General features: G+C 50.6%; 10 protein-coding genes across 10 annotated transcripts; 4 read left to right on the top strand and 6 right to left on the bottom strand.

The window, feature by feature from the left end:
• Positions 1–262: 262 nt before the first annotated feature.
• CDV56_109179 (MRX complex DNA-binding subunit) lies at positions 263–3,913 on the bottom strand (the record flags this gene model as incomplete). The annotated part of the gene is made up of 1 exon (XM_026762798.1): positions 263–3,913. The coding sequence occupies one exon, from the start codon at positions 3,911–3,913 to the stop codon at positions 263–265; it is 3,651 nt and encodes a 1,216-aa protein (XP_026619037.1).
• A 1,924-nt stretch (positions 3,914–5,837) lies between these two features.
• On the top strand, positions 5,838–8,960 carry CDV56_109129 (DEAD/DEAH box helicase; the record flags this gene model as incomplete). The annotated part of the gene is made up of 4 exons (XM_026762748.1): positions 5,838–6,055; positions 6,108–6,146; positions 6,192–7,525; positions 7,567–8,960. The coding sequence occupies 4 exons, from the start codon at positions 5,838–5,840 to the stop codon at positions 8,958–8,960; spliced, it is 2,985 nt and encodes a 994-aa protein (XP_026619036.1).
• A 699-nt stretch (positions 8,961–9,659) lies between these two features.
• On the bottom strand, positions 9,660–10,520 carry CDV56_109110 (uncharacterized protein; the record flags this gene model as incomplete). Its single annotated transcript, XM_026762729.1, has 1 exon — positions 9,660–10,520. The coding sequence occupies one exon, from the start codon at positions 10,518–10,520 to the stop codon at positions 9,660–9,662; it is 861 nt and encodes a 286-aa protein (XP_026619035.1).
• A 634-nt stretch (positions 10,521–11,154) lies between these two features.
• On the top strand, positions 11,155–12,288 carry CDV56_109091 (GATA transcription factor LreB; the record flags this gene model as incomplete). Its single annotated transcript, XM_026762710.1, has 2 exons — positions 11,155–12,178; positions 12,245–12,288. The coding sequence occupies 2 exons, from the start codon at positions 11,155–11,157 to the stop codon at positions 12,286–12,288; spliced, it is 1,068 nt and encodes a 355-aa protein (XP_026619034.1).
• A 499-nt stretch (positions 12,289–12,787) lies between these two features.
• On the bottom strand, positions 12,788–13,891 carry CDV56_109070 (uncharacterized protein; the record flags this gene model as incomplete). Its single annotated transcript, XM_026762689.1, has 3 exons — positions 12,788–13,193; positions 13,251–13,550; positions 13,659–13,891. The coding sequence occupies 3 exons, from the start codon at positions 13,889–13,891 to the stop codon at positions 12,788–12,790; spliced, it is 939 nt and encodes a 312-aa protein (XP_026619033.1).
• Positions 13,892–14,968: 1,077 nt separating this feature from the next.
• CDV56_109036 (FAD-dependent oxidoreductase) lies at positions 14,969–16,304 on the top strand (the record flags this gene model as incomplete). Its single annotated transcript, XM_026762655.1, has 3 exons — positions 14,969–15,310; positions 15,374–15,762; positions 15,818–16,304. The coding sequence occupies 3 exons, from the start codon at positions 14,969–14,971 to the stop codon at positions 16,302–16,304; spliced, it is 1,218 nt and encodes a 405-aa protein (XP_026619032.1).
• Positions 16,305–16,710: 406 nt separating this feature from the next.
• On the bottom strand, positions 16,711–18,495 carry CDV56_109011 (metallophosphoesterase family protein; the record flags this gene model as incomplete). Its single annotated transcript, XM_026762630.1, has 3 exons — positions 16,711–16,975; positions 17,037–18,412; positions 18,481–18,495. The coding sequence occupies 3 exons, from the start codon at positions 18,493–18,495 to the stop codon at positions 16,711–16,713; spliced, it is 1,656 nt and encodes a 551-aa protein (XP_026619031.1).
• Positions 18,496–19,012: 517 nt separating this feature from the next.
• On the bottom strand, positions 19,013–20,098 carry CDV56_108984 (putative Phosphoserine phosphatase; the record flags this gene model as incomplete). The annotated part of the gene is made up of 6 exons (XM_026762603.1): positions 19,013–19,170; positions 19,227–19,375; positions 19,440–19,742; positions 19,807–19,883; positions 19,936–19,949; positions 20,011–20,098. 6 exons carry the CDS (start codon positions 20,096–20,098, stop codon positions 19,013–19,015), a joined length of 789 nt encoding a protein of 262 aa, XP_026619030.1.
• A 685-nt stretch (positions 20,099–20,783) lies between these two features.
• On the top strand, positions 20,784–22,287 carry CDV56_108952 (tRNA (adenine-N(1)-)-methyltransferase; the record flags this gene model as incomplete). Its single annotated transcript, XM_026762571.1, has 4 exons — positions 20,784–20,889; positions 20,954–21,100; positions 21,161–21,231; positions 21,292–22,287. The coding sequence occupies 4 exons, from the start codon at positions 20,784–20,786 to the stop codon at positions 22,285–22,287; spliced, it is 1,320 nt and encodes a 439-aa protein (XP_026619029.1).
• Positions 22,288–22,997: 710 nt separating this feature from the next.
• CCR4 (CCR4-Not complex 3'-5'-exoribonuclease subunit Ccr4) lies at positions 22,998–25,313 on the bottom strand (the record flags this gene model as incomplete). The annotated part of the gene is made up of 2 exons (XM_026762528.1): positions 22,998–24,187; positions 24,251–25,313. The coding sequence occupies 2 exons, from the start codon at positions 25,311–25,313 to the stop codon at positions 22,998–23,000; spliced, it is 2,253 nt and encodes a 750-aa protein (XP_026619028.1).
• Positions 25,314–26,319: the final 1,006 nt, after the last annotated feature.

The raw sequence follows: 26,319 nt of genomic DNA, 5'->3' as shown, positions 1-26,319 counted from the left end.
GAAAATCTGATTGCCTAGGACTATTTCCTCTTCCCCAACGCCAGTACAAAATGCGAATGTGTAGACCAAGGTCACTTGGTCCCAGCTAATAATATACAGTGAAAGCAGACAATTATCAATGCATGTCACCTGGTCCACGCGCTGGTCATCCTCCCTTGTTCAACCATGAAGTTGGAGTCGCTTTGTAGCATGAAGGAAGCATTGTACGGGTTTTGACAGTAGATTACATAACCTAGCTCATTAGTATATGAAAGCGATTATGCTAGCAACGCAGATAATCATCACTCACCTCTGCAATGGATTGCCTCTCGATGATCGACTTCTGTTTCTCATTGCGGGAGACCCGGTAATAGTAATCACTGAAGTCACCGCATTGCATATGCCGAAGGAACTCCTCATCGTGAGTAATCACAATAAGTTGAAAGTTTGCCTGCTGCTGACGCGCCCGAATGATGTCGTGTAGGGACTCAGCAAGAGAACGAATATTGTCCCGGTCGAGGTTGGTTGTCGGTTCATCGAGTGCGATCAGGCCGCAGTTGACGCCGAAACACTCTGCTAGAGCCAACCGAATGATTATACTCGCGAGCACTTTCTGTCCTGCACTACAGCGTCCGCGCATGTCCATCTCTGCGCCCGATTTGACCATGCAGACGCGGTAGTTGTAGGATCGGTTTCCTTTTGCATTTTCGTTGTCGGAGCGGATGAGGATCGTGTCAACGTCGGTGCCTCTGTATGTCTTTTGCCAGAGCTCTCCGATGATTGCATTGATCTCCTCCATCTTCAACGAGTGATACTTCATGATGGCTTTGTCCAAAGCACCTCCGTACCGAGCCAAATCATCAACAGCAGCCTTGGTAGTCTCCACCTTGATGTGCGCTTCCTTGTACTTGGAAGCGGCGTCTTTGTAGTCCGTGTTCCAATCCGCCAGAAGCTGCATCAATTGGTCATCCTTAGACTTCATCTCTCCCATCTTGCTCGCTTGCTTGGCAGCAAGCGCGTTGTGTTCGCGGGTTCGGCGCTCTGATTCCTCCTTGAAGCGACTTCGGTCCACCTCTGCGTTCTGAGCTGCTAAATCCTCAATTTCTGCGGACACCTCCGCAAGTGCTCGAGTTGCCTGGCGGTATGTCAGGTTGTCGGAGTATTGGCGTTTTGTGTTCTCGCTGTCTTTGAGCTGTACCGAGAGCTTGTTAATCTCTTTGGTAATATTGGCCTGTTCGGCTTCAAGCTGGCCGATTTCAGTCTCGATCGCTTGAAGCTCGCGTCTACTACGCTCCAACTGACTCGGTCCGCCTCGTTCGTTGTAGGAATCAATCTCCTCCGTCGCCAGGTCCAGTTGGCGTATGTTTTCCGACAGTTGAGATATTCCTTGCTGCATCTCCCTCTCTCGGGCCTCGACCCGCTGGCTGATATCGTCATATTGAGCTTGGTATTTGAGAAGCACCGGTGTCAGCTCCTCAATGTCTCTGTCAGCCTTTGCGATTGCCTCCCGTTGCTGGTTGTTAAGGTTCCTATATTCCTCAATGCGAGCAAGTAAGTCTGACTTTCTCTCTAGTTGGAACTTCGCATTGTCAAGCTTGCTTCTCGCGTCTCGGAGTTGCAACTCCAAGTTATTCATTTCAGTCCGTGCCTGCTCCCTGTCATTTGTGAGCTTGGACAGGGTCTTTTTCAGGGCTCTAGACTTCTCGCCAATGCCGGCAATCTCCTCTTGGATATCTTCCAGAGTACGTGTAGCAGTATTGTCCTGCTGATTGGCGGATAGATCCTGTATCTGGGACCGGATGGTCTTGATTTCGCTGTCGTATCTCACGATCGTATTGACAGTTTTGGACAAAGCCTCAACGTCTCGCTTCTTTTCAACCTTCTCGCTGACGATCTTGTCATGATTCTCTAATTGGTCCAGGAGCTCATCCCGCTGATGAACATACTGGTCTTCTTCTTTCTCTAGTTCCGGAATCTCGGTTTTGGAGAGGCGAGTCCAAGTATCGTAAGCTGTACTTACTGCACGGGCCACGTCGAGTTCTGCTTCAAATCTTTCAACATCTTCTTCCTCCACACCCATCTGTGCTTTCTTCACCAAGCCCTCTAATCGTTTCTGGAAGACAGTGAATTCTGCGTCGGCCTTGAACGCTCGTTGGCACAGTCTACAGGCTTTTACCTGCTTGGCTGTCTCCAGACAACGCATAAAGTAGTCGCCGAGTCCGGCACTTTGCTCGGCGTCCCTTCTAGCGACATCGAGTTGCGCTTGTCGTTGTTTGACTGCATCAGGATATTCCTCGGGTTCCTCATTGATGGCTTCACGAATCTCTTTGGCGCAGCTATTGAGCTCTTTCTGTCGCTGAGCCAGAGTCTTCTTGGCGCTCTTGAGCTTGAATTCGACCTGCTCCAACTCCCTGTTGACGCCGTCGCGTTGGCTTTCGGCATTAGAGACGTTTCCCGTCTCCTCTTCAAGGACACGCTGAAACTCTTGCTCTAAAGTGGCTGGACCCCAGTTTGCACCAATGTACTTTGCAAGACGTTCGCCATGGGCAGCTTTCATAGTTTCCAAGCTGCGTTCTCGCTCTTTGAGTTCCTTCTTGAGATGATCTAACCGGGCAAAATCCCCGGCTCGTTTTGTGGCCTCGATCAATTCAGCATTGAGGCGGGTGCCTTCATCCTCGACGGTGTGGAGTTCTGAATTGACGTCCTGAATCTCTTGGTCCAATGAAGCCGATCGAGCACGATCTTTGGCATCATTTAGACGAGACGAAATATCCTCAATGTTTGCTTCAAGTGCAGCTTGGACGCCCTCGTCGATGTCAATTTCATTGAGCTTCGCCTGGTAATTGGAGGCCTCCTTGTCATTTGCAGCAATTTGACGCCTGGCGACATTCTTACTTTCCTGCAACGCAGACTTTCGCTGCCCAATCTCATTTAGAGTAGACTGTACTTCGCGTAGCTCAGCTTGCGCCTCACGCTTAACGCGCTCCAGCGCTTGGTTTTGCTCCTTCAACAGCTTCCGAATCTTTCGCATGAAGTCGTCAATATCGGACTGATCCTGGATATTATCAAAGCCTCGGATGTTATGACTGCGAGCAATCTCCCTTGTCATTCTCTGTCTTCTTTCTACCTGGCGCTCGAAGTTGGCTTTGTCATTCTCATATTTGCCGTATTCGGCTTGTTTGACTCCCAACTTCTGACGGGTTTGCTCAATCCGGTCCTTGATCTCCATGTAATTCTCCTTTTGAGCTTCCTCTTGTTGTTGGTATTGAAGTTGTCTCGACTCAAACTGCTCTAGGTTCGATTGCAGCCACTCATCTGGATCATCAAGCTCAACAAGGTGCCTTTTGAGATTGTCAATTGTCGACTGCAGACTCTTTGCCTCAATACGCTTTCCTTCCAAAGTGCCTAAAACCTGGGCATAGCTCTCAGACTCTTTCCAAGCTTTGTCAGCGAGTTCCGCGACACGGCGCATCTCCTGGGAGAGCTGATGGGTTTCGGCGCGGAGCGCCTCGATCTCATCCTGAAGCTTGATGGATCTTTTCTCTGCACGATCAGCTTTTTCTTTGTCTTCTTTGGCATGCTGTTCCATGATTTTGTATTTTGCCAGCTCCTCATTCTGCTTCTTCCGCAGGGCTTTGATATTGTCGATGGCTTTCGTATACTTCATAGCTTCGAAAATTTCGTCAAATCTCTTCTTGAGCACCGAGGGTTCGCTCATGGGCCAGAGACTCTCATCCTGGTGGCAGAAAATGACGGAATCTAGGACGGCTTTCGAAACGCCAAGATACTGAGGCATGATTTGGTCCAGCTCTGCCACTCGGGATGAGATAGCTGTTCTTTCACCATCCTTTACCATGAGAAGCTGTCCCTCGAGGGTTTTCTGTTGTCTAGTGGTTTTCTTCACTGTAAGTTGTAGACTCCGAGTAGCAACCATCTTCGCTCCAGATGTACTCTTGAATGATAACTTCACTTGGGCTAGGACTTCTTTCTCTCCGCAGAGCTGCGCGATAATTTAGCAACACTTCTCTAGTATGAAAGAGTTCAGAGGTTACCTTGGGGTCATGGATGAAAGCACCGCCCTTGCTGTTGGGTGGAAGATCGCCGGTAGTGGCATATTTGAGGCATTCAATGATTGTCTGTATTCCCACTTAGCACGAATGATGCTTATAAGCCGCCCGCTTGCCGAGGCCATACCGTCTTCCCTGAGCCATTATAACCGACGATCAATGTAAGAGGAGTGTGAAATTGGATGGTCTCACTGCGGGTGTTGTCGAAGGAACGAACACTGAGAAAGAAGTCACGGATCAGTATACAAATCGAACCCTAATCAATACTTGTGTAAGAATGGACGCACCCAAGGATTGAAAGCTTGTCTATCTTCGCTATAGTCGGAGCAAAGCGTCAGTCTCGTGCTTGGTCATCGAGCTCCGCATCACTTACACCTGCCAAGCTTATCAGTTTTCGATATTATTCCTGTCTGAAGCACACAGACTCACATGTTGAAATCAAGCACTAATAGTGCTACCCACCAAGCTCTAATAAGTCTTCAAAGTATGTCGAGCCGCTATCCGCCCCAACGCTGTCAGTGCATCCCAAGCCCAACCGAAGCTCGTTATCAATATCGCCGCTTTTGCCTGCGCGTCAAGACACGCGGAGTGGAAGCGCGAAGTCACGTGATATAGGCAGTGACATTATGAGCTTGAAAGAGACGATAGTCTGCTTGCAACATTATCATCATTATTCTCTGCAAGATAGCATGCTTGTTCTCTTATCAATAGTGGTTCTCCCTCCGTTACCCTACGTCTCCTCTTAGTGAGATAAGGGATTCTGGGTTATAGTGTGCTGCTTGACTAAGAGTCTAGATATAGTAAAGAGAGAACTATTATCATTTACACAAGTTTTAGTTCTAGCATGAGGTCTTCAAAGCTGATTGCCATTTCCTTATTCTATTCTATAGTGTAAAAGCCTTTTTAAGCACTTCATAGGAAATGATGATAGACAAGTCACCATGGCAAAATGCATTATGTACATAATTGTATGGGACCACTGGAGAGAGCCTTGCTTGTTATTATTGACTAATTAATAGTAGGTTGACAACTCTGTATAATGTCAGAAAGCATGTCTTGCCCTTTGCCTTACCTAACTTAAGGTCGGAGAGTCGGCAAACGTAACTAGATTAAACCAAGGAAATGGAAATTGTAGGCCTCCGCGCCAAAAGTGGTTAGACTACCCGGAAACGGGCAGAGCTTGGCAACTCAGACATTCACACCATTGGTTGCACAGATGGACTCCCAGGTACCTTAGCTCCTCCCTGTATCTCTCTCCTCCGTACACTTCGATAGCATCAGCAGCTTTTCTTGTCCGGTTCTTCTACAAAATGACAGAGCGCTACGTCTACACACAGCTGAAGTTGATATCAGCTAATCATCTCCTATATCATGACTTGAGTTGGACCTACTGCACACCAAGCAGTGATCTGCCAGGATGGCTACAGAAGTAAGATGGAGGGAGATATTAGAAATGGGGTGATAAGGAAGGAATAGCTCATGTAAACTGATGTGTTTGGGTTAGATGTGTGAATGTTGTGAGTGAATAGCAAGAAAAATTCTATCCACACTGTCTATCTTACCTTCTTCAACTGATCCCTCTTACTTCATCTTTCCTGCATCTTTTTCTTTCCAATTTGTTTCTTACTGCATCCTCATCTCCTTCCTCCTAATCAACTGTTACCTGACCTCTACACAAACTTTCATTTCTCAGTCGAGTAAGTCACTGTTCATTCTATCCCCGACATTGCACCAGATGATAACACATTCTCTCCCTGAAGCGATCTGAGCCAGTCACCATCTCGATCAAGAATGTCGGACATCAGCGACGACGAGGGTGGCCTTTTTCGTACCCATCTGGTACAGCAGACCAAGGTCAGCGGGAGTCCTTCCTTCCAGGCCGTGCTTGTCCAGTACAATGAGGAAGAATTGGTTAGTGTCCTTAGTCATTGGCAAGGCGATGGCCCGGGGATTAAAATCCGCGTCCACCCTGGCAACCAACTGGGGGTGGAATCGTTCCTTGAGATTCGGTCGGTTTTCCTACCTTTCTGAATCATGGCCCTGTTTGCTAACTACCTCTAGACTTCTCATTCGCTACAATGTTTCCGAGACCACTGAGATGTAGGAAGATACCGCCAGTCTTTACCTGACCCGCTCGATCATTAGTGAGCTTAATCTGCGTCAGTGTGTCCCAGACAGTGAGGAGCTGCAGGACGGCCAGACACATGTGCCAGCTCTTCTTTATGATCATCATTCTGGTCTTCAATCGGCTGTGGCACAACAATCTGTCTGGCGATTAGATCTCGGTCTATCCCATCGGAGCTTCCACGCGTCGAACCTTTTCAATCATCGGACCTTTGGGACCCAGACTGCTTGCATGAGTGCCATCCGTTCCTACTTCCAGCAGGAGCAGATCACGCTCTGCCTACTTGGCTTCGAGGTTCGTACTCTTATGGGTGTGGTCTGGGCACGCATGGGCAACGACCTGCAGAGTCCGCCCCTCAATAGATGGTACCCTAAGCACCCTAACCTTCACTCCATCCAGGTTGGGGAATACATTGCTCCCGAACAGCGTCCCCTCGTTGAACGGAAGACCAAGATTAGTTTCAACTCCCATAGCGAGTACGTTACTACTCTTGGCTTTGGGTTGATCTATGAGCATGAACATCACGTCCAGATGGTCCAGGCTATTGAGGACGTTCCTATTGAACTCCGTCTAATTACTATCCCGCGTGCCGGTAACCGTCGCTACCTGGGCTTCCTCTCTCTTCCAGCAGAGCAACAGCTGGACCTGCGCAACGGTGACGCATTGAAGATCAACTTCCATTCGGATCCCGAGGAAGCGGATCCGGACTCAGACTGGCATGCCACCGTCACTGACCCCATGCCCGTTACCCCTCCCGGAATGACGACCCTTTTTCTCACCCGCCGTTGGACGGCAGGGTCCGGGTGGCATGAGCTTGATGATGGGCTTGAGCCCCAGCCAATCCCTGTCGAGGATCTGCGCGACATACCTAGTGCTATACGCACGATCCAAGCCCATGAACCCCAGATGGTCCTTGTAAAGGTTCTCTACTCGGATCATCCTTTTCGCCGCCAGATTTCGGCCTTGCGTGAAATAGAACCCCACAGGCGACTAAGCAGACTACTCCACTCCAATGACTTTTCCACCCTCCGACCAGTCAATATGTACGAGGGGGTGTCGGATGGACATCCCAACGCGCTGGTTACCTTCAATGCAAAGCAGGAAGAGGCATTCCGCGCACTCCGTTCCCTACCAAATGGGGTGGGGCTCTTCCAAGGCCCGCCTGGCACCGGCAAAACCTTCTGGCTCATGCATGCCCTTCTTCCCATTGTGACGCAAGTGCTATCTCCTGAGAGAAAGTTTGAGCAGGTGATGCTCATTGGGCCCTCTAATGATGTTGTTGATCACTTGGCTCAGACAATGGACGCTATCATTCAGCAGCTGTGCCCCGGGCAGGACTTGCTAGTCACTCGCTGTACTCAATGACGACTGAAGAAGAGCTGGCTTGGGAGCCAGCTGCCCGGCAACGCCCTCGCCCTACTGATGCACGCCCTCCCATTCTCGACCCATCTGATGATGAGGACAACTTACTTGACGCCCTAGTTCTGGCCAAGCTGGTTGCTGATTTCTATGCTGCGGAAACGGCTCGGCCTGCTGGTGTAGCAGACCGCCGGGTGAAACATGCTCAGCTGAGTCTTGGGCACCGGATGCTCCAGCTCGCAGGCGTGATACCTGAGCCCTGGTCTGAACCACAGGCATATGAGGAGTTCCACGAATTCTTCCTGCAGTATCAAGCCGGTTATGACTTCGATAATGACGCACTGAAAACCTTCCGCAGCCGCACCCGTGAACTGCGTAATCATGTCCTTGCCCGGTCCAATGTTGTTGTTGCAACTGCCTTTGCTGTTGGGGACACACCAGTCCGTGAGAATGTTAAGCCTGCTGTGATTGCTGTGGATGAAGCTGCGCGCCTGACTGAACCTGAACTCTGGCCCATGCTTGCCTGGTTTAACCCGCGTGCCATTCTGCTAGTTGGGGACCATCAGCAACTGCGGCCCTTTGTCTTCAGCCGTCGCAATGAGAACCCTTTTCAAAGCCAGCTTGCGATATCCCTTTTCTCACGGCTCAAGCTCAATGGTCTTATGGATGTCATGTTCACCGAGCAGCATCGCATGGTGACCCAACTCTGTGATTTGGTCAGTGGAGTATTCTATAACTCACAGCTTTCCACCGCCCAATCTCTAGACTCCAGTGTTAGCCAGACCTCGACCATGGTTTCCAACTACAACCGTCGAGTCCTCCGCAAGGCTGGCTCTCTAATTTTCCTTGACGTGCCTGGGGCCAAAGATCACTGCGATTCCCGACAGCGCTCCCGGATCAACCCCGACCTTGCTGCTGTGGTGTATGCTCTCATCTTGGACTTGCTTGCCAGAACTCCTGTCGCTCCTCATCTGATTACGGTCCTCACCCCGTATCGCGGCCAGATGCACCTCTACTACGACCTCTTCGGCTCCAACGACCAGCTGAAAGGAGTGCGCATCCATACCGTCGATAGCTTTCAAGGATGTGAGTCGCCAGTGGTTATTTTTGACACCACTGCAATGTCCCGCCTCCAGTTTTTGAGTGACCCTAATCGGCTGAATGTGGCCCTCAGCCGTGCGCGGGCAGGGTTGTACATCGTGGGAGGCTGGGCTCAACTGGAACGACCCAACGCTAGTCCTGGTGAGCTACGGAAGATTGCTTATATTGGCGATGTTCTCCGTCATCTTCGCAAAGCCAGAGCCCGCACCCCGATACCTCATATTTGGCAGCCTGTGATCCGTGGAGTCGTGGATGGTCAGCTTGTCACTACTCATACCAATGGTAGTGACCCCATGACCTCTACGGATGTAACTGCTGCCGACCAATGATGATGAATGGGGTGGCATTCAGGAACAGTCTGCGCCTGCCGACGGTGGATGGGGGGGGAGATCAAGAACAGTCTGAGCCTGCTCCGAGTGCATCAGAACTCTGGTAACAAGCTTGTCTGGGAATTAGCTCTGCCAGCGCTTTGTTTTTCGCATCCCATGACTGAAGAGCAGATACAACGATTCATCCGAAGGCCTACGCGAATGCCCGAATAGAGGAGAATCTAGAGCGGCAACGCGGCCACGGAACTACTTCCACGGAGTAATAAAGAGCAGAGAGGGTATCTGCTATCCATGTATCTATCTTGCAGATAGTTAGGCAGATCATTGAGCTCAACTTACTTTTATATCACAGTCTAAAGCTTGTAATAAATAATCCCAGTTCTTAATGACACACCCCCTTAATGTAGACAGATTAAATATTCGAAAGATACACCGACAAAGGCAACGCTTGCTTGATCTAATTGGGTTGCCGATCTACAGATCTCTCAAAAGACCAAGTATAATTCTGGATTGTATTTGTTCACTTAACTTTCTTGACCAGGAATCCAGTGACTGTTTACTGGCCCCTGATATAGATAGTGATCTGGGGTATGTCTGACTGGTCGACCGGGTTCTGATTCTAGAGAACTCCGCAACAGATTCAACAGATTCCCAGTTGAATTGGACCAAGCATAGACACAAGGAATCTAGACAAGACCCTTAAGATATCGCACGAGGCTTCTTCCCGATTACTTTGGACCTGCTCGAAAACGCACTCGCCGCCACCACCGTCCCATCCTCGTCCTCTACATGTGTATGGGCCCCATCAGTGCATGGAATCAGGCCGGGACGCGGTATATGGGGCATTCTTCTCCAAAAGACATCATTCCGATAGTCATCCATGAAAGTCCACAGTCCGGTGATGTCCAGACGGAAAAATCCTTGATAATTTTCATAGTCCCTTATTCCGCCTTCCTGAAACCTCCGAGCAACAAGAATCACGTAGCCGGCGTCTAATCCAAACAAGAAGCTATCATCCTCGGAGGGTTCCGGGGTCTTGAGGATGGACCAGAGGGCCTTATCGTCAATCATCAGACAAAACTCCGACCGTGGAGTGCCGTCCTGGTCATGGCGAGTCATCCAATCGTCAAATAGGCGCCGGACCTGGTGGACAGAAGCACCCTCAAGAAGCTCTCGATCCTCGATGACTACATTCCTGTAACCCTCACAAATAAGCCAGATGGGTTCTGGATGGCTGAATGTCCGACGGGATCGGAGGAAGCAATGAACACAGGCATCGAGCTTTCGCATCGCCTCCTTCCAATCGGCTTCGGAGACATTCTCATAACAAGTCCGGTAGATGAAATAGCCCCATGGCCACATGTACTCATAATACTCCGCGAAGAACCTCGCCGGCCTGTCGGTATTCCACCATGGATAGCTCTGAAAGCGGCGGTCTCGCTCTTGCCAGGGTTCGTCTGCGGGAAAATCCGGAGAGGTCCATGGCTCTGGCCATGATTTATGGTGGAAGAAGTCATTGAATGAGTCAGGCGAGGAGGGTCTGGGGGAGATCTCCCCCATGTTTGCAGATTGGATAAATTGAATGCAAGCCACGGATCCAAGGTGGTTGACGGTGGTAGAGGTTCTATCGTGAGACTTGAACACAAAAGAGCTCGCGATGTCTTAGTTAATACAAAGAATCGGTTTAAAAGATAGAAGGCATTTGTTGGCTTTGGGGCTCTGGATGAGTGGCATTGTGTACAGCGCCTGACTGTGCTGGTTGAAAATAGAGGAGACTATCTTTGGCATTGCTTTAGTTGTGGGCTGAAATAAACAGGGGTGCTTGCTGAGGTTGGGTGACAATATCACCTTAGGGTGGTGAAGGTTAAAGCAGTAGCTTGCTGGTTAGACAGGACAGATGGAAATGCGGCCATGAATGGCCTTAGTAGCAGTCATTATTCACATTCTATATGTAACTCCTTCGATCTCTTTTTCTGTGTATCTCTTTGTCATTTTCGAACGATCAGATTTTGCGAGCCTCTTTACAGTCTCGGTACTTGATCATCAAGTCTCTCGCTTAATGTATTAAATCATTTGACGACCATTTCGCCATTCCTGGTTCCGCGCGCCTATGGAATTCGCCCCTCTGGAGGCGGACAGAGTGAGATCAAACCAGACATACGCATTGCAGCACGAGAGAGACACGCGATATAAGATGGATGTGCAAACAGTCCCGCGGTCATTTTCTAACAATGAAAGCAGCAACAATTATTCGAATGCCATCCCCCAAGATGCCGAACCGCAGCCGTATCTCGATGCGACTACAGAACAGGGTTGGGCGCAGCGTGCCCTCGCCGAAATGAAAGACATGCTCCTCCTCCTTCATCCCGATGGCACAGTTCTCTACGCTTCACCATCCTGCAAGTGGATTACCGGATACGAGTCGAAGCAGATCGAACGTGACGCCCTATCCCGCTTTATTCACGATGACGACAAGTCCGTCTTCGCCCGTGAACTCGAAGAGTGCATCGCCACAGCCCGTCCGCTCCGGTGCCATTTCCGCTTCTACAAGCCGAATAATACCTTTTGCATCATAGAAGCGCACGGTCATCCGCATGTCAAAGGCGAGAATAATACCTGCAAGGGTGTTTTCCTGGTCTGCCGACCGTATCCCACCAAGAGCTCGGCGCTGCTCGATTCCTTTCTCGAACACAAGATCGAGAATATCCGGCTCAATCAGCGTATCTTACAACTCAGGGTGGAAGAGGAGGAAGACCTAAGTGCAGGTCGACAGTCGTATCTCAAGCAAAATTCGGGATCATCTGCCCTGCGCCAGAACCTGCCCTCCTTCACATATTACGATGCGACCGGCTCAGGTGAGGAGAACGAGTCGTCCGATACGGTCAACACCGATGAAGGAGAGCCCGGGTCGCTTCTTGAAAGCACTATACGTCAGACACAAGAGCTGGCCCACATCGACGGAATTGAGGTCATGACGGGGCTGTACTACGGCGAGGGCGAGCGGTCTCAGGGCCTCAGCACGGGCGTCCGCCAAGGCCGTCTTGTCCATTGCGATATTGATATAGCCACGATTGAGCAGCAGGCTCGAAACGCACAGGAGATCGACCGAAGGAAGAGATTGAAGGGAGAGTATCTGTGCACCGACTGCGGGACCTCTGATTCCCCCGAATGGAGAAAGGGACCGGAGGGACCAAAGACCTTGTGCAATGCCTGTGGATGTAAGTTGCTTCCCCAGAGCTACTCCTGTTTATTCCTCGACTGAAACTGACTGCTGTCTTCAATAGTACGCTGGGCCAAGAAAGAGAAGAAACGTCAGGAATCAAATTGATTATCAACCCTGGAGTATATCGGCGCGTATCATCGAGTTCTCGCGCTCCTTTTTCTTTTCTGCGAAGAGATACCCTTGCGTTCTTCTCCTTCTGGGTGATCTTTCATACTCTTTCGCCGATTAGCATATGCGGCAAACCTGAGCGCCATCTCATTGGCTTTGTGACATAGATCAGCTCTTACGCCCCTCCATCTGGTGGAGGAGGTAGTATGAGTCTCCAGCGTTTACGGATCATATCTTAGTTTACGCTGAATGACTACGATCAACTGAATTACAGCATCGATACCGATCGCAATTCTTCTTATCATCTGAAAAACAATGGCGACGCCTTCTCAATGGCACATCGATGGCTCGCAACCAGCTCCACCAACGGAACTTTGATCGAAAGAATGAACGGACATAGGGGACTAGAGCAGCAATCAACAGATTCGGCGAAGTTTCAATTCAATAACGGTCGCACACATCCTATACACACCCCAGCACGATTGAAAAAGCGCCTTCACGTTCTAGCGGCCTTCTTGGGAGGCGGAGGGAAATACATCTGAGGCTGTGGCTGGGTCGTTGCCCCAGCCTGGGCATGTTGCCCTGATGCGAGAGTCTCCGCCGACGACTCCTGCTGCATCGAGTGGCGGGGATTTGAACCACTGAGATATTCCCGGAGAGGAAGGTCGGATGATGTGTCTCCTCCTAATCGGTTGAAGGCAAGGCTACGGGGTGTCATAGCAGGCATGCCCTCTGGTGGATAAGCTGGGCTCATCGGAAACATCGAAGGAGTCTTGAGAACGGCTTCTTCATATTCCTTCCAGTTTTTCTTCTCTTCGGCCCGCTCCAATCGTTCTGCGCGCTCTTCCGGAGTCAGGATGCAGGAATGGATACTCAGAACGAACTCGACAAAATAGAGGACGCTGTTTCTTCCGTCAATCACAGCCTTGAAGGTTGAGTCGCAGGAACAAGGTACTCACATGATCATTATTGTGAACGCAAACAGGGCCTTCGCCTGACGACAGTAATTGATATTGTCCTTATGCGCTGCAACGGTGCACTTCTTCGTGATGTACCACGGCGCACCCGGCTGTGGGTGCTTGGGGTCCGACATATCACTGCCGGCCTGGTACCGAGCGGAAACGATGTATACTGCAAAAAGACCACCATGGACAATTACCGATAAGGGCGGATAGAATAGTCGAAGGAAATGTACAGGGACTTTGGTGATCAGGAAAAATGTACTTAAGACACCAAGTACCAGATTGTAATCGGTGATGCTGCAGCCCCAGCCAGCGTCAGCGATTTATCTCCGATTTCAGGATCAAGTGAACAAGAACTCAGGATAAGAGGAAGAACCAGAGTACAATGCAAGAAAAGAAACCTACAATCCGCTCCAGACCATAGGCACTTTGTAAGGCCGATAATTGGCAGCCGCATACAACTGCTCGTCCGGGGAACTGTTGAAGCCGTTGTCTGCGCCATCCTGCCATAGTTTTGTTCGGTATAGATTATGCGATGCGATTCCAGTGAATGTAAGGATAATAATGGTAAACGGCAGCTCGACAGCCATCAAGTACAAAAGTACCTTGTGATGGCGATGATTCCGTGGGAAATACATGGCGACCAGAACCTTCGTATAACTTCGAATCTTCAATGCTCAGGGACGGGCCTATCCGAAAAGTCAAGTATGAAAGACCTTGTCTTCGTCGAATGTGTAGTCGAAAATAACTGTCCACTGGCGGCCAGTCCGGCTGGCTGGGCGTTCAGTTCACTCGCATTGAAGGAACCCAAACACTCAACCAGAGGAAGAAATCAAACAAGCAACAATCACAAAAACAGCTCCGTAGATCAGCCGGAAACGCGGTTTAGATATGAACAGAAGCACCACCAGACCACTACCTAAGGTCAAATATGGCCTCTGGCACTCTGTCGTTCATGGTGCCCCTGTAAGTAGATACCAGACCTGAAGAGGGGCACCAACCGCAACGATAAGCCAGGAAAGTCGAGGATTAAGACATGCAAAAGTTTCCTGCTGGTGCATCTGGCCAATGCTTGCGGGTTTGAAAGCGCCAGCACAGGCACGAAGCCGGGGATCTATCGCCAATGAGGCTGCAGAACACGCACATTGGCTGCCAGCCATCACACACTAGCCCGTGTGACGAGGAGTTCGATCTGCATGCTCAAGAAGGCGGGCGTAAGAGCTCTGGAGTAGAAGACCTGAGGAGCTGGACTAGTAGCTAGTCACCAAGTCATCTATCAGTATGTGAAATAGTCAATGGCCTGTCAAAAAGCGAAGCGCCGATGGGAGCTGTGATTGAGTATGCAGCAGAGTCTAATTCGCCGTACTATTCATCCTCATCATGCCATTTGGCATGACTAATGCAAAACAAGCATTCGTACTCATACAGTACCTCATCGCAGGAAGTAAATGGATCTAAGGCTCTCACTTGAACCATCATGAGGAAGTGGATAAGGAAGAGAGATGGAATAGTGATGGAGGATGATTCCAGTATGACACGCAGACAAACGTCATACAATAGTCGTAAAGACCACTCATCCACCGCCATCAGAAGTCGACACAATCTAGACTGATCATACAATGTTGTTTTTGACAAAGTCTCCGAGGTCAAAGCCTACGTGGATAGTTTTAAAAATATAGATACTTGACGTCAAAACCAGTAGGTCGAACATCTGGATGCAGACTCCCCGAGTATTGTGGTGCAACCGACTCCACCGTTCACCACACCCACCAAGCATCCTCGTCTCTCAGCGTGTGCCTTTCCTCGCGCGGCTTCAACCCCTGTCCGTTCACCAGCCCGTTCCGGGTGTGATCCGACGCCAGATGGATCAGCCATCTACTAGGAAGGCCTCTGTGCCGCATCTGGTGCGCACGGCGGCAGAGCCCCGACAGAACCGCATGTTTACCGTCCGGCTCTCACATGTCGATGAGGTCAATCCTACTGTGCGGTTGATACAGCTAACAATTCCTCCTCATGTGCAGAGCCTGGAGGGGCAAGAAGAGCGAGATGATGGAGAGGTATACTGTTTCGCAACTATATCACCTTATATATATATCACAGCCCAACTAACCACCTCACAGTCGGATCAACCACAACCGCTCACGTTCCTACCTGGCCAATGGCTAGACGTGCATATACCCGCCATCTCCAACGCAGGTGGATTCAGCATCACCTCCACCCCAGCAGATGCTCAGGTCCTTCCCTCACCAGGGCCTCCCCTGGAGTCTCCCACGGACGAGGAAACGGGCCTCCCACCGATGGACCCGCGAGGCAGAGCACCGTACGTGGAACTAGCCGTCCAGCAAGCCCCATCCAACCCAGCCAGCGCATGGCTTTGGAGCCCCAAGGACGAGATTCTGGGGAAGGAACTGAGCATCCGCGTCGGGGGCAGTTTCGTCTGGCCCCCCTCCGGAATCAACCTGGATGAAATCAAGAAGGTCGTCTTCATCGCCGGCGGAGTGGGTATCAAGTATGCACTCCTCGAAGTCAACAACTCCGAAAGTGGTAGCTGACCATCTCCCAAGCCCTCTGATCTCCATGCTCTCGCATCTGAACAACAACAATGACAAGACAGCTCTACACCACCAGCCCTCCGACATTCACTTCCTCTACTCTACCAAGATCCCCAGATCAGCAGTCCCGTCCATCCCTGAGAAAAGCCCCCAAGCATACCTGGACCGAATCCTCTTCCTCTCACGGCTTCGCGAAATCGTTCGCTGCCAGTCGGAGTCGGGCCGTCTGCGGATCTCTTTACATCTCTTCCTCACTAACCTCCACGATGAGTCCGCGCCATTTCTGTCGGAGCCTCAAAAGGATTTGACTATTCATGCACGAAGACTCCAGCCTGATGATCTGCGGCAGGCGCTCCAGGGACGTGACGGTGTCATTAGGCCTGAGGAGACGGTCTGCTACCTGTGTGGGCCACCCAAGATGACAGATGAAGTTGCGAGTACTCTTCGAGGTTTGCTGGGAGATGGTAAGGAGCGGGTATTTTTTGAAAAATGGTGGTGATCAAAAATTTCATTCGTAAGGTGTGGGAGACTGTATTGAGGCAAGGCATGCTAGCGCTTGTATTCTTGCATGTGAACAATCACAGATGTTCTAGAAGACTGCTGCAGACTGAGATTCCTGGTCCTTTGTTCAATGATGAGACAATTCAGACCCATGCTAACCTGTCTTCTCACACTCAATATATAGGGTACAAAGACTGCAGGAAAAAGCGCCCGAGATATTAATGTGTAAACCATAGTAATGTGTAAACCATAGACAGGGTATCCTATGCCGTGACATCAAGGTATGAGAGTGTCGCTACGCATCACTGCGAAAATGCTTCGAAGCCACATGTAAAGAGCACTCCCTGGCAGAAGCGACGATTCAAGAAGAGGAAGATTAATATAAGTGGAGGGACTCAGAACGCTCAATGATTTTCGTCGGGTCCTTTCACTGTACCTCCGTCGATGATCATCATCTCATCGATCCTGGCCTCTACTTCGCCGTATTCAAGTCGCTTGTACGTCACAGCGCGCCCGGGGTTCATGTCAAAATCATAGAAACGAACGCGACGGACATAGCCACCATAACCTCCGTAGCCTCCGAAGCCAGCGCCGCCTCCGTAGCACATCCAGAGAGACGGCTTCTGATCTCGATCTTTGTTAAGCATGCAGTAATCATTGACATGATCGCTGGAGATATGTTAGCGAACAGCTCACAGGTCGTTCCCCGAGTATCAAAAAGGGTACTTACTGCCCGCAACTCACGAACAAAATTCCTTCCTCTTCCAGAGCATCTTTAAAACCAGAGTTGAAACCTGGTGCGGTAGGGGCCTCCGACCAATTCCCTCTATAGTAATTTGTGGAGTCACGGTATTCTGGAAGCGGAATATGAATAAAAGCCATGTTCATGTGCATGTGACTGTATTCATGGTGTTTTGCTTTGAGGCTTTGCGCTGTGTTTTTGAACCACCGAATCTGGCTCGGTTTGATCCAATCGTAGCCTCGGAATTGACGTTCATCTGGAGAGTAGGAATGCGAGTCGAGCAGGTACAGAGTCAAAGCCGAGTGCGCGGTCGTTCCACGACCGAGGACTTCGACAATATAGTTTCCAACCCCATCCACATCTTCGGGGCCGGCGGTCGACAAGGAGTAAGGCAGATCTTCAAGTATGGTCATAAGCTGTTCTCGACTAAGGTTGCCTTCGTCGTCGTGGTTGCCGAATATGGCTGCGTAGGGTATCTTGCGGTCGACAAGTAACTTGACCGACTTGAAGAGCGCACTCTGGGCATCTTTCGAAGTTTCACCGTTGACTTGGTCACCGCTCAGGACAACAAAATCGGGTTGCTCCTCGTCGAGAAGTCTTTCCACAAACTCCAGGGTCCGAGGGTCCGCTTCACACTTCTGACCAGGCACGGGCTCTACCGGAACTGGGTCTCGACACACGCCAAGTCCAGTGCTCAGGTGAAGATCTGCCAGTTGCATGATTTTAAATTTCCCATTCTCATTAATGCGTGGAATGGGCTTCTTGGTCTTTGGTGGGTCTCCCCTTCGAATACTGATGCGGGCCTCCAACTCCTCTGTCCGACTATCCAGCAGCAGCGGAGTGTCTTTCACCTCCCAGCCCACACGCGGATCAACCGCGTCCGCACCGAACAAAACATCGATCGAGGTGATCGCTTTCTGCGAGTCACTGGCATGGCGCTTGGCCGTCCGCTTCAGCCAGATGCCACCTGGCCTCTGCTCCCAGTCAATTTTCTCTCCATGTGGGTCATTCGAGGACTGCGGTGTCAGTCGGCCTATCCTCAAATCGATCACCACCTTATCAGATGCGAGCAGTTCCTCTTCCTTCTTCCGTTGAAATTGTACATAAGCACTGGACGTCCACCCCGAGCGCAGATAGAGGTCCTTTTCAATTCTAGACCATGCCTTCGGGTCCACCTTGCAACTGGAAAAGAGACTGAGAGAAGAGCATGTGACAACAGTCACATCGGTGACGACGTAGCCAGCATAGTGAGAGGGAAGGTGGCCATGGATGGACGCCGGCAGCACACGAAATTTATTGTCCAGAATCACCACAAGGAGTAATGCAATTGAGGCGATGACAGCGAGCTGCACGCCCGTCCGAACCTATTATCATCATCGAGTGCATTAGCAGCGGAACACGAAATAATCGACTCTGAACGAGTAATCCATACAAGTCGGCGAGTCATGTTAATGAAAGGAGCCCCTGGTGATCTTCGAGCGAATGGGAAGCAGCTAGACGCTCAAGCATGATGGGGAACACGAGGCTATAAGATAAAAGCAGGCCACACCATGGACAAGACCTAATTATCGTCAGTCCATCTCAAGGGGGCCAGATCTGGGGATGGAAGATGTCGACTGTCCGAGCCCCCGTATTTGTAGCACCAAGAAACTCGAGACTGGAAGGCGGTCACATGTGAACTAAAGTTTATTATGGGTCATTGAAGTCCCTGATCCGCGGGCGCTCCTCGGTCTAAGCCTATTTGGGACTGCCTCGACAAAGTCTTTCCTGATTGGCCAGTACAGCACTTGTCCGATGATACCTTACTGTAGAGACACTCATCTAATCTATCTTCTATAGTAGCCATCTATATATGTATATATAGATGTTATCTGAAGATATATTACTCTTGTCTATTGAACCACCCGAAACCAGTCGAAGCCTTGATCCAACGTCTCCCAGATCTATACAGCGGCGGTGGAATCTCAATTGCCTTCCTCGTGCACCTTTTTCAAGCCTTCTTCAGCCACTGTCTTTAGAGACACCTTGCCGCTCAAGATGTCTTTTGTGGTGGCCAGGATCGACTCCCAACTCTCGAATGTGGTGAATGGCATTCCTTCGCGCTCGCAGTAGGTCACCAGATCTGAATTGTGATCAGCAGCATACTCGAAGATCGAAGGTCCACAGGAGTTGGCCTACCATGCCCCTTTTTGGCAAAAAGAAGGTCAGTCTCTGCGGCAGCGGACAGATCAGAGACACCATCTCCAGCATAGAGCAAAGTAGGGCGCTTGTCGTGCGGCAATGCGGCATACGGCTTGATCTCCAAGGATTTGTCGTGTCCGAAATCACTATCGAAGGCTCATATTAGTTTCTAAAAGCAGCATTTACATCGAGAGTCTTCGATATTCTCACGTGTCATCGTGGTACTTGATTTTCCAGCCGCCCTCGGTGTTGATGTCCTTGCCGTCGCGGCTCTCCACATCGTTGGAAACAATGTGCAAATGACTGTGAGGCTTGTGTCCCAGCAATGACTCGAACAAGGCGGTAATGATGGGCTTCATCCCCGATGACAAGACCACAATTGGGACGTTATTCTCCTCGGCCCAGTAGTAAAACTCGACAAAGTGGGGGTCAAGTTTCATGTTCTGTCGAAGGATCTCGATACACTTGTTGAAAGGAGTCTTGACGCTATCCAACATTTCGCGGAAGGCATCACTGTAGAATAATTGAACAAGTCAGCGACGCCTTCGCTAGGAGCAATGCCAAGCACTGCACATACCGGAAGGTAGCTCTGCCTTGGAGCACATCGGCATTCCCTTGGCGACGTTTTTCTCGTCCGAATCCGAGGTTGTCGGTCTGAATATATCAGCCTGAGATGCCGAATCGGGTTTCACGTCAAGAAGTTTACCATAAAATCATTGCCTGAGATTCAACGGCGGACAATTAGCTTCTGATAGTATAATTCACAACCAGGTGTGCTTACTATCTGCCAGCGTAATGGTCCCATCAAAATCGGTGAAGAAGATGATTTTGGGATTGGTCTTCATGTAAGGGAGTTCGGTAGAGCCCATGGTGACAGTCGGTAGTGGTAGTCCTTGAGTACGATGGAATCCTGAATAGCTATCTATCTCTAGGAGTTATGGTAAGGTGGTTCGCTCAGCGATGCATAAAAGATGATGTCAATGGAGACCCACTTGAGAGGGGAGCCAACCAAATGGCGCAAATTGGCTGGTTATTTGAGCGCAGGACTGAAGATTTCGGGTTGAATCAGGACGATAGATGGCTCGATGGATTGAACAGGAATCAAAGGATGTGAAAGGAAGAAATAGTGCGCCAAAATCCGTCTGTCCCATGATTCATCCCACCGGTGGGATCAACAGTTACTGCCCCGCGCATCGGCCAGAATGCGACTAGACTCAATTTGATTTGACCTCTTCACTTTGCTTGCTTCGCCGTTAGCACTCGGAGTAACTTAGCAAAGTTACTGGTGAGGGAATTCAGGATGATCATTGGGTGATTTTTCGATGCTCTCCTGGGCCAATTAATGCGGAGGCGCTGGGATTGGGAAGATGGCAATTCCCCAGTCCCCACACGCCCCTGTTTTGATAGAGAAGTTCCGATAGCGACAAGGCCGATAACCGTCAAAAAGTTTTTGATTCTGGCCACTGCTAACCCTCATCGCAATTGAACAACTCTTTTTTCTGAACTCTGCACTGATCCTTTTTTAACCCTTCTTCTATCAGCAAGCAGCATTGGATGGCTCGTCTTTTTCAATCTCTGCGCCGAGTCTTGGGGCTGACTCCCTCCAAGCCCGTTCCGAAATTTTCGGGGTCGATTGATACGAATTTTTCTTTCTTTAGAGGTACAGCCCGTTGAGATAGGCAATGGCTTTTGCGCCTGTATATGCTGATCAATCATTGTGTTAGAGGGGGACAGAGTCGTTGTTCATGGCAAAACTCCATCGTTGACAAAGCCCCTTCGGAGAGGGCAGAAGACCGATGTGCGACGAGGAGTACTGGAACACGATAGCATCATCGGCCAGCGAGTACGAGATCTTGTCAAGGCGCATAAGGGTAGGTCAATCCGAGGCTCTTAACCACGAGGAATATAACTAATTCACCGTCGCAATGCAGGCCCTGACTACCGACTAAGCCTTCCGACCCTCGACGAATATGTTTCCATGACACCCCGTCTCGTCACACCAGTATGAGATCAGTCGCCATTGCTCTCTAGTCCAAACTCCTACTCACGAACGTCCCAGTAGATCTATTCCGCCGATGCCAACTTGATTGTCTCCCTCCTCGATATCCACGTCACTCCCCCAACAGAAGGATCCCAGGAACAGCCACCATTGGAGATCCTCGAGTCTGGCACGGGTCATGGCTCCCTCACTCTCCACCTCGCGCGCGCGATCCAAGCAGCCAACTCAATTCCACCTCCTCTCCCACAGAAATCCCAGATTCAATACCTGCAGGGCCGACCGATCCGGCCAGGAACCGACGCGGAAAAGGCAGACCCCAAATCAACCAGCACCGCCGGCCAAGAATCCCCAGCTGAATCAGTCGAGCAGCAAACTCAGCAGCAATGGGACATCTGGCGCGCTCAACGACGAGCCATCATCCACACCGTCGACGTCTCACCAAAATTCTCCGCCCACGCCGAGAAGATCGTCCGCGGGTTCCGCCGCGGAACCTACGCCGGGAATGTCGACTTCTACGTCGGCCACGTGGAGAACTGGATCACAGAGCAGAAGAAGGCGCGCGCATCGAGATCGCTCTTGTCGACCGCCGACACAGTCGAGCCGTTCCTCTCCTACACTATCCTCGACATGCCCTCTGCGCACCTGCGCATCCCCCACGTCGCCCCCATCCTGAAAAGAGACGGCATCCTTGTCGTGTTCATGCCAAGCGTGACCCAGGTCGGCGACTGCGTGGACCTCATCCGACGGCAAAGGCTACCCTTCATCCTTGAGAAGGTTGTGGAGCTCGGCTCCGGCATCAGCAGTGGCCGGCTCTGGGATGTGCGGTTCGCCGTGAAGAAGTCGCGTGCGGACCCGTCCTCGTGGACTGAGGCCGCGGACTCGGTGGAGACCGATGAAGACTCCTCTGACGCCGGTGTAGAAAGTGTACCTGCTGCTCCTGAAGAAGCTGCCAGGCAAGAGGATAGCGTGCTGGTGTGCCGACCTAAAGTCGGAACTAGGATCGTGGGCGGAGGTTTCGTCGGCGTGTGGAGAAGGATCGAAGATTCGTCGAAGGATTAAACTGTTTCTTGGATGAGGAACCATGTCAGGATACCCATTTGTGATAGATATTGCATTGCATCCCCATTATCCTGCACTGTACAATACACACTAGGCTAGGAATGTATACTATCTTCATTGCTTATTTGTTTCTAGGCCTTAGGCGATGCAGCACCGTCAACTCATTCAGGGAATCTGACTTATCGCTACGATCACAACAGCTAATTGGTAATTCGAACAGCAGCAGGCCTGTTGTCTCACTTCAAGAGGCCACGGCGTTGATTCATGGATGAAGTAGCAAAATCAAGAAAGACGTACACGGCAGCGATGAACCCCATTCGCCTAGATTGAGAAGATGAAAAGACAGGGCGATGTTCTCCTGTTACCTCACGCCGCATTCGCTGCCTATGGCGTCGATTGTGGCAGGGGCACCGCTGAGTTGACAGGGAAGCAGCACTCAAGAAGACACCAAAGACGCAGAAGGCCCAGGAGGAGAAAAGGATACCGCGCAATTGACTACTTTCCAAGAACATGACAAGCGAGTTCAATTGAGCAAGTGCCCTCGGATGACAGCAAAAGCAAGGAATGTAACCACAAGAAATGTAGAAAACAACAGAGCAAAGCAAATAACAACACCAGAGATACACGAAAGGCCCCCAAAGTTTCCGAAAGAACAAGAAAAACCGGCTACACAAACACCAGTCTCATGACGTTCAACATGCTCCGTTCCCTCAATTCCGTTGCGGCCCAAAGTCCGCCTCCACGACCTTACCCTTTTTCCCTTTAACTGTAAACTCCGCGAACAATGCGATATGATCACTTGGAAAATGATAATTAGGGAATCCGGGCACCCTCTGTAGATAGTCCTTATCCACCTCTCCGAGTAACGCCGAAACATGAAGCGAGTTTGAAGAATACCAGATATAATCAAGGATATCCTTGAAGTCTGGCGTGTAGTTCGTAAAGGGAAGTTCGCCAATAGCTCCATATGCGGATTTCAGCTTGAAAGGATGGGTCATACCGACTTTGCTGAGATTGCCATAAAGACGCTTCTCCAAATCCGGGTGCTCCTCGTCGAGCCGACCATGCGCAATCAGGTTGTATGCTGCCGACCCCGGAGACGAGTTCAAATCCCCACACATGAGGAGAGGGATTTGATCGCCACTGGCATACTGCATGGATGGCGCCGGTTCCTCCAGGGGTGGCGCTTCTGACTGTCCCTCCTCTTTGGAGAATCTGAAAGCAGCCTTGTCGGTGCACGGAGGCCATTTGGCATACGTTTCCGACAATTTGGTGAGTTCTTCCATCAGGATAGCCGTCTGAATCAGTTTCACATCCTTGAACGCTGGGTCCCAGTAGAGGTGGGCATTCACAACAATGAACCGCGAACCGGTCTGCCTGTTTTCAAGGAATACGACAACCGCAATATGATCCTTCTGCCATAGTCGGTTATAGATGTCGTCTTGACCTTTTGCATCGGGGCGCCGCACGGCTGTCTGGCCAAAATTGATCAACTGCTTGTCGAGAAGGATGAACTTGCTGCCCTTGAAGAAGGTGGCACATCCATCCACACATTTAGCGTCCTCCTCCTGCATCCCCATAGCCCTTCCTCGCGGCCAGTAAACACCCTTGTAATCATTGTAAGCCAGCTGTTCTCGGAAATATTCATTGTAGCTTCCTTGGTCGATTTCCTGAAGACAAATGATATCCGAATCGTGAGACCTGAGCTCGTTCAAGATGAGCTCCCTTCTGAACTCCCAGGATAGAACGCGAGCTGGAGCGTAGCCGTAGTGTGATTGTGTCGCGGAGGAATCACAGAGTGTGTTGTATGACAAAACAGTAACTTTGTCGGTACGATGGTTCGAGGAGCTGGCGGTTTCGTCGAGGACAACCCAGTCCCGGTCCGGGGGTGGAAGGTGAACTGCCATCAGTGTCAGTAGCTGGTGCAAGAAAGAATGCTTGAAAAAGATCTGCATCTACTAACCTGGCATCTCTTCCTTGAGATATTTGATCAAAGCCTTGGTACCCTCTTTCATGATGTGAGACTTCAAGACATCATTCAGCGGATTACCCTCAATACCGAGTGTTTCCAGCCTGTAAAGGTAGCCCATCTCGTAAGGAAGTGTGCGGATATTGTTGTCGAACAGGTAGAGCTTCTTCAGGTTCGTGAGCATACCGATCTCCTCTGGGAGCTCGGTGAGATCGTTGCCTGACAGGTCCAAGTGACTTAACTTTCGAAGCTGCCCGATGGTCGGTGGCAGGGCTTTCAATTTGTTATGATTCAGGTACAACTTCTCCAGGAAAACATAGTTGAAAAGAGACGTGGAAAGCGCGCGCAGTCCCTGTCCGCCGAAATCCAAGGCGTGCCAACCTTGCCGTGAAGACGCCTTGCCTTTGACCACCCCGTTCTGCCCATCGGGGCCTTGTTCTTGTGTCTCAGGTTGACTAGGGGCGATCTGGATGCCCTTGGCTTGTTGCGCGACTGACCGGGCATGATAGTGGGGAGAGCTGGCCTGCCGTGATTCCGCGGCCAACTGAAGTTGTTGCTGCCAGTGCTCATTCATCGATTCGTCAATATCTTCGTCAACATTAGTGTGAGCCCCATTTTGCATGTGGCTTGGGGTGAAGTGGGGAGTCGCGGAAGCCAATGCCCCGCTCGAGAAGTTGTGTTGGTGGTTGATGTTGTGTGAAGCTTGGTTGTGGAGCGTGTGGTGATGAGGTTGCTGCGTATGATGCGGGTGATGACTCTGCGACTGAAACTTGGGGATCTGCATGCCAAACCGCTGGTGGGCTTGGCCGCCATTCATCATGACATGCTGCCCTTGATGAGTTTGGCTGTACATGTTGAATGGATTGAGAGCCGCGGCCTGACTGAGAGGAGGAGATCGGGAAGGTGAGGGAGTATCGTGGTTGAACTTCAGTCTTCCAGTGGGTGAATTCGTCCCGTTTCGAGTGATGTGTCGCTGGTGAGAGTGCTGTTGTGGTTGCGTTTGAAAGAAGAACTGCCCGGCCCCAGGCTGCTGGAACCTGTAGGTACCATCTGCCATTTAACGTGGCAGATGAAACCGTGAGCGGGTTGCTTGAAGCGGGTTTGTGAAGACGGTTCGAGTCGACGACACAGGGCTGAGAGCAGCAGAGGGAGAGAAAGGAGGAGTCGAGGATCGAATAATGCGGTCTCTCCTTCTCTTCAACATGGGGTCCTGAAGCGGAACCGCCCCCTAGATAGTCCTTCCGAAGTATTGACTGCAGAGGAATTCACCACGGACAGCCTCGTTCCAGTCTCTAGCGTTCACTAATCTGCCGACCGAGGGAGCGATGGTCAAACGATAGGGGCGGGAGAGCGGGCGGGCGAACGAGTCACAAGCGCTGAGGGAGGAGGTCCCGGGCAATGAGCCTGTACCGGATGGCTATCAAGGCTCCAAAGCGTAGATGAGCCAAGGAAATTGAGCTATGCGCACAAGTATCTTTATCGATTGATGAAGTAGAAGCATCAAGGGTCTGGTCGAGATGGCAGTCTTGTCGCCTTGATGCTGCGAAGTGGTTTGCATCGAAGGCGGGAGTCGTACCATCACGTGATGCCATATCCGAGAACATGATTCGCCAACAATGACAGGGCCAAGACCAGCTCAACACACCAAATCTCCAGCTTCCCCTCGACACTTGGCTTCAGATCTTTGAAATAGTTCGCATCAGCTGCTCTGTTGCATAGTTACTCGATCTTGATTTGCTCATTGATCTTCAGGGTTATCAATGCAATCGCGTCCTCAGTTGACTTACTGTAACGAAAAGCGATGATCGAGGCTGTTTCCGCATCGAAGAAGACTCCGAGCAGAGATTGTGCTACATTACTCCATACATACTCGATCTGGTCCAGTATCACGGCTGGCCAACAATTTCTGGAAGGCGGGAATATCACCGTTCATCCTAGAAGGCATGCTTATCAATCCAAGAAATAATCCGACAATTCAGCCTCATTCTACAAGGATACAGGCTCAACGATGTTGTAAACATCCTACTATATATAGCCTCTTCCGTGTTTCCAGTACACCGTCG

The sequence above is a fragment of the Aspergillus thermomutatus genome (assembly GCF_002237265.1).
Source record: "Aspergillus thermomutatus strain HMR AF 39 chromosome Unknown NODE_1, whole genome shotgun sequence".
NCBI lineage: Eukaryota > Fungi > Ascomycota > Eurotiomycetes > Eurotiales > Aspergillaceae > Aspergillus > Aspergillus thermomutatus.
Note: the sequence above shows the minus strand (reverse complement) of the source record. Positions and strands in the feature narration are given on the sequence as shown.